Raw genomic sequence first — 10,399 nt, forward strand, 5'->3', positions numbered from 1 at the left:
AAATCTTTGCACACACACGCGAACTCACACAAAAAGCCTTGCTAAGGGAGCCGATTTTGTCAAGAGGGAGCGAGAAAACTGTTTTCCGAGCAAACCTTTTATTATGGAATCATGAGGTAAAACCGTTCTCTTAATTCGTCGGCCATGATTTTTTTTAAGGTTTCGAACATTTTAAAATCATATAAAATGTGAGTTTGTGTGTAAAACTTTAAAATTAAATTGCTTGCAAACGTCAAGAATTTGAAAAATTCCTCTCAGCGGTTTTACCTTCCTATTTGTTTTATCATGGCGTGAAGTGTTTGGTGAAATTTTGTATTTGCCTTCTGTCTGTTTCGCCGTGCTGCCGGATCTATTAAATTAGGCTGTTAATTGCGACATACTGGTTTCAGGCAAAAATTTACGTCTTCAATATTCGAATGTCGTTGGCAAGGCATATTTTACCTTTGTCGCTGGCGTTTAAAAAGCCATAAAGCACTGTGCAAGGCGGATTTATACATTAGCCGTCATCGATTCGCCAACAGTTAGCGAGTGGCGAAACGAACTTGCTCAATAAGAAGCTAACTCAATTTCCAATTTTTGTTCTGCGTGACATTTTGATTTGACGTGTCGCTCAATGAAATCAAATGCAAACGCATGCAAGTCAATTTCGGGTGACGCAAAAAAACAAATTCGACGGCATGCGTACCAAAACGCAAGCCGCGAATATTAGGTTAGCCTGTAAGGTACAACCAAACTCGCTATCGTCTATCCAAGGCGAATTTATACAAGGTGGTGTTAACAGAACAAAAACAAAAATTGCAACAACAAATTATACGCTCCTTGACAATCAGTACAAAGCCAAATTACAACAAACACATGATATTGACAAAAGGTACAAATTCGCCGTGAAATCAGCGGATCCTATAACACCACCCATGAACCAAAAATACAAGATCACGTAAGAACGCGACGTTGTATTTGTAACTGGTTTTGAGAAAAAAGTTTGCGAAAGCGGGTTCGTCAGCTGAGCGTTTGTTTACATCACAAGCACCACTATTTTACACTTTTATTCAAGTAAAGAAGAGTTAATTCAACATGAGAACACATTTTAAAGCATTTTGTTTCATCATTTTACCTAAATTGTGCGTTTAAAGTGGCTGACAATAATTTTGGCTAATTTTGGTTTTCGTTGTTTTCTTTGCTTTGTTTACTTTTCGCTCGTTTTCCAGTGAAACAAGATGGCGCAGAACCCGCTAAAAAAATCGACTTTTTTCACTCTCCTGTTCTTACGTGATCTTGTGTCTTTCGTTCATGAACACCACCTTGTATAGATCCGCCTTGCGTCTATCCGTGCTCATCGATTCGCCACTTCTCGCTCGCTATGTTTGAGTTCCGGTCGCTTAAAGAAGAATTTTGCATGTGAAAGCAACAACAAAAGCCGCCATCGATTCGCCACTTCTCGCTCGCTATGTTTGAGTTCCGGTCGCTTAAAGAAGGATTTTGCATGTGAAAGCAACAACAAAGTTAGCAAGCACGGATAGACGATAGCGAGTTTGGTTATACCTCATTGAGTTCGTTCGTTTCGCCACTCGCTAACTGTTGGCGAATCGATGACGGCTATTATGTTTTACAGGCGAATTTAGATTACAAAAGCAACCACATGTATCAAGGCCAATTTATACAAGGTGGTGTTACTGGCGAATTTAGATTACAACAACGACAACCACATGTATTTTGTATTGCGGGTGTTATGTCAAATTTCAATTCGCTCCAAAGTTTGCATGTATTTTGTTTTTGCTTTTGATGGGAGTGCTGTCGAATAAGTTAAAGCAAAAACAAAATACACGTAAGGCAAAGAAATCAAATCTCAATTCGCCCGAAAGTTTACATGTATTTTGTTTTTGCTTTTGATGGGTGTGCTGTCAAATCAGTAAAAGCAAAAACAAAATACATTTAAGGCGAAGAAATCAGATGATCTTACAACACCACCTTGCATAAATGCGCCTTGGTTAAATAAGTAAAAGCAAAAACACCGACAGCTGACGACAGCTGAGTTTTTCGCCGTGGAGAGCATTACGTCAAAATGATGTGTTTGTTGTAACTTATACCAATGACAGTATGGATATCTGCTTTTAATTTGTTAGTGTAACACCACCTTGTTAAATTCACATTGTGTATGGCGAAGAAACAAGCTGATCATACAACACCGCCAAAACACCACCTTGTATAAATTCGCCTTGTCCGGCATTGTCACCAAGGCGAATTTATACAAGGTGGTGTTGTAAAATCAGCTGGTTTCTTCGCCTTACAAGTATTTTGTTTTTGCTTTTACTGATTTGACAGCACACCCATCAAAAGCAAAAACAAAATACTTGTAAACTTTGGGGCGAATTGAGATTTGACATAACACCCGCAATACAAAATACATGTGGTTGTATTTGTTGCAATCTAAATTCGCCAGTAACACAAAATTCAAGGCGAATTTATACAAGGTGGTGTTGTAAAATCAGCTGATTTCTTCGCCTTATATGTATTTTGTTTTTGCTTTTACTGATTTGACAGCACACCCATCAAAAGCAAAAACAAAATACATGTAAACTTTGGAGCGAATTGAGACTTGACATAACACCCACAATACAAAATACATGTGGTTGTCGTTGTTGTAATCTAAATACGCCAGTAACAGCACCTTGTATATATTCGCCTGGACCAAATTGTATAAATCCGCCTTGCTTGTCCTGTGCGATTTATATTATTAAAGTAAAAAATTCCGAAAGAAAATTCGCCTTGGTGATACGAGTACTTTTTTTTCGATACCTACTCAATACTTGGTTCATAAGTATCGATTCCAAAATTACTTGGTTCGAACAAAACTTATCGAGTGTGTACTTGTATTTACTCATACTGTTTCATCCCTATTGCTGACAAGAAAATTGCCGTGAATGTGAAAAAGTAGACTATTATTGCAGAAAAAAAATTGATATCACTTTTAAAACGAATTATTTAAATACTTCTTATATAAAAAACGAAGCACAATTCTTCTTTTGGATGGAAATACTCTAAAATAGAAACTAGTCGCAGTGAGCGCGATTTAGTGAAATTATTACGTGTGTTGCCGAGGTGGTGTACGTGAAAAAATGTGCTGAGCGACGGAGACGGAACGAAGGCCTATGCTAAAGATTGCAATACATTGGCCCTTATGAATAATAACTAATCAACTGTTTTTAATTAAAAATTCAGACCTTTTACTTGAATTTCTTTGAATACATCGCTAAAAGGTCTTAAATTTTAAGAAAAGGCAATTGCTTTTTATTCAAAAGGTCCCTTGGTAATCATTTATTACTGATTTTATGGGGTTAAGATATTAATGCGCGGATTGAAATATATGTGGGTTTTCTTCGGCCCCTTAATTAAGGGGCCAAAATAAAAGGTGAAAGCAAAAAGAAATTTGACGCTCCTCAACGAACATATTCCCTAATCAGCAAATAAGGAAAAAATACGAGAAGACAGCAACGAAATAAAAAGGGCAAAACCGACTGGGAAGGTGAATAATCGGTGCCTGTTCAGTGCGAAACAATCTCAAATTGTCGAAAGTGCTGCCAGTGAGGCATATTTGTTATTTTTTTTTTATAATTTTCAACGAAAAAACCACAAATACTTGGGGGGGATATAAAACCAAAAGCTCGAAACGACGACCATTGTTGGCCAATTCCGCTGCGCAATTTCCAAATTACCAAATCGAGCAAAACATATACTAAACGCAATAACAAATATATCACCAATACGAAAACACGAAAAGAGAAAATAAGAAATTGTCAACGTCATTCTCCAATATCGCTTTCGATTTTCTATTCTCTTTGGACACAACTCGAACGAATTTTCGTTAATTCGTTGCAATTGTCACGATTCAATTGTGCGAATTATTATTTTTTCATTTTTAATTTGGTTTTGTACATTGGCCACTCGTGTGTGCGTGTGTGTGTGATCCTATTCTTCGGAACGCTTCATTCAGTGCTGTCACTGTCCTTGAAGCCCACTCCCGAGAACAGATCCCACATCGTGTGCCGTTGCCGTACAATCTTTGAATGGGACACCAGCTATGAACCAACTGAAATTCACGCTAGCGCAGATTGGTATTTTGGTCAAACAACTGAACAAGAAAAATTTTGCTGAAACCAGTGAGAGCATAAATCAGGTAATTTTGATTATAAACATAAAATTTTTCATAATAATTTCTTAATAATGATAACGATCCAAAGATCACCCATATGTACATATATGTTCATAAGTATAGGTACACCTACACACCATTATGCCCCGTTAAGTGCACTTTTACTGTAAGCTATTGTGTGTTCAACAATGACATTTATTGTCATGTTACAAGCGCGAACATTGGTAGGTTGAAGGCAGTGTTGATAATTATAGCGGAGGAGGTGCATCATCACCGTACCACTTGATCAAATAACGACACCTCGTAACTACTCGGCCATATCGGACCCTTCGCTTGTTGACTGCTATCGTTCATTCATTGAAAGAAGTCACGAATCGCCACTGAACAGCCCCATTTCTTTTGTTTGCTCTTGACTGTTCTGTTTTTCGTTGCTACTTTGCAGCTATTTTCTGAGTGGGTGCCGTATTTTCGTTATTGAGTTCGGCAGAAATTTCATTGTACATGCTTATACTATGTTCACGTTGAAATTTTAACTTGAGTTTACCGTTTTGAGTTATGAGCAACAGTCGGGGTGTTTAATAAAATGAGAATTTAAAGCCAAAATACAATAGCGCAGTGGCAGTGACAGTTCTTAAAATCAGCTGTTACTAGCTAATATTGGCAGTCACTGTCGTAGCGAACACTACGGCGTTGTGACTGACTGCTTTTGTGACATTCCCTTTTGTTTGTTTACATTTTTGTTGTTGCTTTTTAGGCTTCAGTGGCATCAACAGATGTTGTCTGCGTTTCATTTATGTCAAATTCAGCATGCGAAGTTTGCTGCGATGAAGGGTGCGGCAGTGAATTTATTTTTTATTTTTTTTTTGTGGGTTTAAAGTTACTCCCGTTCCCTGTATGGTAGAGGAGCGGCAGTGAATTTAGAATTTGGGCTAAACTCATGATTCAATAATACAAGGTTAGATAATTATTGACAGCTGCGGTTTGACACTTCCTTACAAAAGGTTGCATTTACGAAGGACAGAGAAAGGGCAAGGATGCAATCCCTTGTTGCGAAAATAGTAGTAGAAAAGTACGCAAAGTAGGCAATTAGTAGTGAAATTCCTTTTGTAAATTCTAATGTATTTGCAGGAAATGTGGCATTTTAAACGAAATGTTGAACGCAATATTGATATATCTACGTGAATTACGTAATTTATGTGCTATTTAACTGTATAAAAACTGCAAAATGACTCAAAATTAAAATAAGACTACTATGAGATTGATGTAAACGTCCAATGCTTATGTTTTCATCAGTTAAATATGCTTCATATGCATATACAAATAAACATATTGCACAAAAGCATATACTTTTATTTCACACCAAAGCTACACTGTTTCCATGTAAAATTGCAAAGAAGCAACACGGTGCCACTGCTAAGGGAGCGGTGCGAGAGAGACAACTGTCAGTTTATCGAACCTTGTATTATTTAATCATGGGCTAAACTGAGCAGTACTGCTAGCTGCAACTGCTGTACTGTGACTCGCTTCATTGGACACCACACTTTCTAAAAAACAGATGATTTCGAAAAACTGCCACTGCCACCTCGTTATTGTATTTTGGGCTTAATTTGACATTTGTTTGTTTACTTTTTCTATCCACATTTAAGCTGAAATTAGTCAAGAGCTCAAACGCACTGGTATGTAAACCCGAGTCAACTGACACGATCTATCTTACCAGAACGTCATGTAAATGAAAACTCAACAACGCAGAGTTTTTCTATAGTTGTAGCCCGTAGCGCAGAAATCTGGGAAATTTAGATTTTTCCGTGTCAGCTGATTACTTCCTTCTATAGATGGTTGCCAGTTCGTCAGTTTTGCAAATGGTGAAAAAATCATAAGTTCCTATTAAAAAAACGTTTAAAATATTTGAAATTTGCTATCGAATAAGGTTTTTTCTTGAAAAATAAGTACTTTATATTTAGCTACGATCTGTTATAGCACGAAAAATTGGAACTGAAAAGGTAAGTTTACGAAAAGGCATGGATGAGTGGCAACACTGTAGTAAACAACACTGAAGTAAACAGCTGGTTTCTGCGTATTCACTGCGGGCTCCGGTGATCGACAAAATTCTGCGTATACAGACAGCGTTTAAGTGTAAGTTCTGCCTTCTTGACTAATTTCACCTTTAGCCTGTTCCCGTACTCCAGGATTTAGACAGAAATAGTCGGCAGTAGCCCTGGTGTAGAATACCAATCGTTTAACCATAAAGAAATAAAAATTGTAGCTAAATAAAACTTCTCACGCTGGTTTCAACCATACCAAGATTTTTTGGCGCAAATAAAAACGAAAGCCAATAAAAGAGGTTCAAATTTAACTATTATATTTTTTATATATATAATATCTCGGAAACTATTTGACCGATCACAAACATATTGATGCTAACTTAAAGATAATTTAAATACCTTACGGCGTGTTTACATTGGACAATGATGTTAAGACAATAAAGTTCTACGTATTAGTTGTCAAAAACGCTGATAATTGTCTCCGTGGCGTAGACGCCCTGACAATATTGATGACAATACATTTTGAGCAACGTTGAGTTATAACTTGCAGAAATACGCATTTAGCGCGAGCTATTTATGCTAAAACCCAAAAAATAAAGAACAAAGTTACATACACATCAACGTTTTCTCAGTCATTATAGTTCTTTTGTTGTGAATTTCTCTTTCTTGCACAAGACGTCAAAATTATGGTCTGCATACGTCAAATCACTGTCCGATTTACTGTCTTTAAAATTATCAAGACAGGGATTGAGACAATTGGAGAAGTATGCATGTATTGCTATTCGCATGACAGTATTGTCCGGTGTAAACCCTAAGTTATACGCGACGTATACAATATAAACTTTTTGAAAACAAATTTTAAATAAACGCAATTTTAAATATATATATATATTTATATATATTTTGGTTATTACGTATTTCTGGCTTAAAAATAAAAAAAAATTTAAAAAATTATGTATACCTAGTGAAATACCCCCTAATTACCTCTATTTTGACGTCATTCGTTTTTAAAGGTTATATTGTTCAGAAGATACTATAATTAAAAAAATCAAAAACTTTTAAATAAAAAAAAAAATATTAAAAACAAAATTGGCGAGATGCATGGGGCTATTTTGATTCATTCCATTTTTATTAGAATAAACTTTTCACAAAACATTTCAAAATCCAGATGGCTGGAAATATCAAGCTTCCGCAAAATCCGCGCCAACACCAGCATATGGAAAGCGCCAGCTCCATTAACACCAAGCAACACATTAGGTATACACACAATTCGCCTCAACTCTTAATCTTAATTTACACGTTCTTTGTTTTTGCTTTGAGTGCTGAGAACGTATATTTAAAGCTCTTACTCAATAATGATGAGAATATCGTGGCAATTAAATTCGGTAGGCGGTACAAGCGTTGCTCATCGCCGAAAATTATAGAAATAATAGACATGACACCACTGTATGGTGTACTACACTTAGTGCGTTCCAGAACGTCTACGATTTGCAGGTTCTGCAGGATTTAGTCCAAAGACGTTCCCGTACGCCACGTTTACATAAAGTTTATTAAAGACGAAAACAGCTGTTCCTGTAAAACCTGCAAATGGTGAAGTACGGGAACAGGCTAACTGTATGACGACACACAGTACCCTGTGGTGACACTCAGATGGCGCCGTGTTCATTCAGTACACTGCGATATTGCGCTGAGTTAGGCTATCTGCACACTTGTCGTCCAATCATAGTTGCGTTATCGTCTCGCCCTGAAATTTTGAGCCGAGCACATGCATTTCAAAGGAGATCTGCCCACTTGTCGTTATCGGCTAGTTATCGGCAAATCGTAGAAGATGCAGAAACGGATAAGTACGGCACTGTCGTTTTGCTAATCGTTGTGCACGCATTGTTTGTTTACATTTTATGGGGGAAAATTAGTGAAAAAGTTAATATTTGCATTAAAATTGTATAAAAATTAGTATTTTTTTGCATAAAATCTGTGGAAATTATTAAAAAGTGGATAATTGCATTAAAATTTAATAAATATGAGCGTTTTAACTATAAAATATGACGAAATTGTATTAAGTCTCTGTGTGCATACACAAAACACATTCCAGGAAAAGAAAAGAAGAGATATTACTGGAAAATTACGTCTAGAAATGTTGCAGCATAGTCTATATTTAAAAAATTGCAGGTTTTTGTAAATATTTCGCGAAAATATCAACCAAAAAAAACAGAAAATACCTGCTCCAAGTGAATTTTTAGACGCCAAATGAATTGAAATATCACGACCAAGTGTGCAGAAGTGTAATCGTCATGTAATCGTTGCTTCATGACGATAACTATGACTCAACTATGATTGGACGACCAATGAGCAGAAAGCCTTAGTGTACTGCCATTTGTAATATCAATTTAGAAAAAAGTGTGTGACGCTCGTAATTTGAAGTTTGCTATTTCTGTTTTGCTTCTTTCTTTATATGTATTTTGTCGGGGGTTTATTTCGGTGATTTTTAAGCGATTTTCAATAAATTTTTGTGCAAATTTAATTAAAATGAAGTGTGCGGTGATTGGTTGCAAAAACTCGTACAAAAATAATAAATTGGTTAGCACAAACATGTGGTACAAAATTGCTTGCATTGTTTTCTTTATGCTTCATCTTCATATTCTTTGTTTACTTTTCAAAGAAAATAACGGCGCCGAAATTACAAACGTCAGCCAGAAAATTACTTTTTTCTTTTGCTTCATCTTGTCAGATCTTGTGTAGTTGGATTATGTACTGACACCACAGGTGGCGCTGGCGTTATTGAGCTAGCGCCAAAAAAATGCGCTATTACCCATGGCTAGTGGTGGCAAAAAATGAGCCTAGCGCACATAGGCATTTGGGAAAATCCGTTGCCTAACACCACAAACCTCGATAAATTTTTGCGTACATACGGTAATTGCGGGAACTTAAAGAACTTTACACTGCTTTGTTTGCAGAGAAAAACGGTATTAGTGCAGCCGCTGATAAAAATCCTTCTATAAATTTTTAAGTTCTTCCCACATTTGAATAAATAAATTTTCAAATTATAAATTTTCATTTGTTTATTTTTTCCCATTCCCCTTTTGACTGTGAGTGATGGTGGACGCGTTTGGCGCATAGTAGTGACTATAAATCTTTTCTATTGGCGCAATAGCACATGTGTATGTGCGATATACATAGGTATATCAAGTGAACAGCAAATCTGTAAAAGTACAGCAAACTGTGGAGCTCAGGGCTCGAATCGTAACATCCGTTCACTGATCGAAAACGATACGAAAGAAAATTACGTGATACGTCAGGCAGTATAAGCTGAATGAGACACAGAGTACGTTCACGTATGCCATAATCCGAAAAATGGGTTTTTACGTGACGAGTAGTACGATATCGTATGTGACGATTCGAGCCCTGGGCTTCACGTGTGGCGGTTCCGCTTCTTAATAATTTTAATCTTTGTGAGAAATTTACTTGGACACCATATTGTGTGATAGCAGCAAGAGGTCAGGTGAGTGATTATAACTTTAGTTAGGGTTGCGAAATCTTTCGGGCTTTTGCGCTAGTGTTTTTCTTACTTAAAAGTTTTAGTTAGTCTGGGGCGCCTTCGGCTGACGACTTCGAGACATTGTCGAACATAAATTCTGCAAAAGGCAAACGCCTTAAAAAAGTTTGTGAAACTAAAATAACAAAAATATAAAAAACGCAAGATTTTGCGCAGTTCAAACTTGACATGAGTGGAGGAACAAAGTGAGAACGAAACGAGCAGTGACATACAAACAGATAACGGGACGCTGACGACTACCGATAGCCCGCTATTGGCACCGGACAACGAACAACAAGCAGGTACAGTGACGACAAAAAATCTTCACACAAGTGCAAAGACTGGCATCACTTCGTATCCCGCCAATTTTACAGGCGTATACCTAGTATTAGTAGGCTCATCACAATGAAGTGACATTATTAATGACAGAGTCACAAACGGCTTAACATTATTCAACAAAAACAAAAACTAGAATAAAAGACATATACCTTATTTTTGCCATCGGCAAAAGCTTATACAAAAACGTGTGTGAAGTTAGCACTACACTTTTCGAAATTGGAAAAGTTAACTACGACATTAATTGTAGTGTTTTTGTTGTAAATTTGTTGTGGAAAGAAAAAATTTGTAGCTCTCGTTTTTTAAGAAAAAATGGTATGTAGTGCTAACTTGACACCA

General features: G+C 36.6%; 1 protein-coding gene across 5 annotated transcripts in view; it reads left to right on the forward strand.

Moving 5' to 3' along the window:
• The first annotated feature begins 2,866 nt into the window (after positions 1-2,866).
• LOC118742439 (CCR4-NOT transcription complex subunit 1) overlaps positions 2,867-10,399 on the forward strand; it is a 59,012-nt gene continuing 51,479 nt past the window's right edge. Inside the window, exons 1-2 of one of the 5 annotated variants that reach the window (XM_036474512.1) lie at positions 2,867-3,104; positions 3,341-4,174. In XM_036474512.1, the coding sequence (XP_036330405.1) occupies positions 4,079-4,174 (96 nt within the window). In that variant the 5' untranslated portion in view covers positions 2,867-3,104; positions 3,341-4,078. Of the gene's footprint in view, positions 3,119-3,299; positions 4,175-10,399 lie in introns of all 5 variants that reach the window. The other 4 variants (XM_036474510.1, XM_036474509.1, XM_036474508.1 and 1 more) reach the window with 4 other exon arrangements.

The sequence above is a fragment of the Rhagoletis pomonella genome, unplaced genomic scaffold, assembly GCF_013731165.1.
Source record: "Rhagoletis pomonella isolate Grant_MI unplaced genomic scaffold, Rhpom_1.0 Rhpom_scaffold_00007, whole genome shotgun sequence".
NCBI lineage: Eukaryota > Metazoa > Arthropoda > Insecta > Diptera > Tephritidae > Rhagoletis > Rhagoletis pomonella.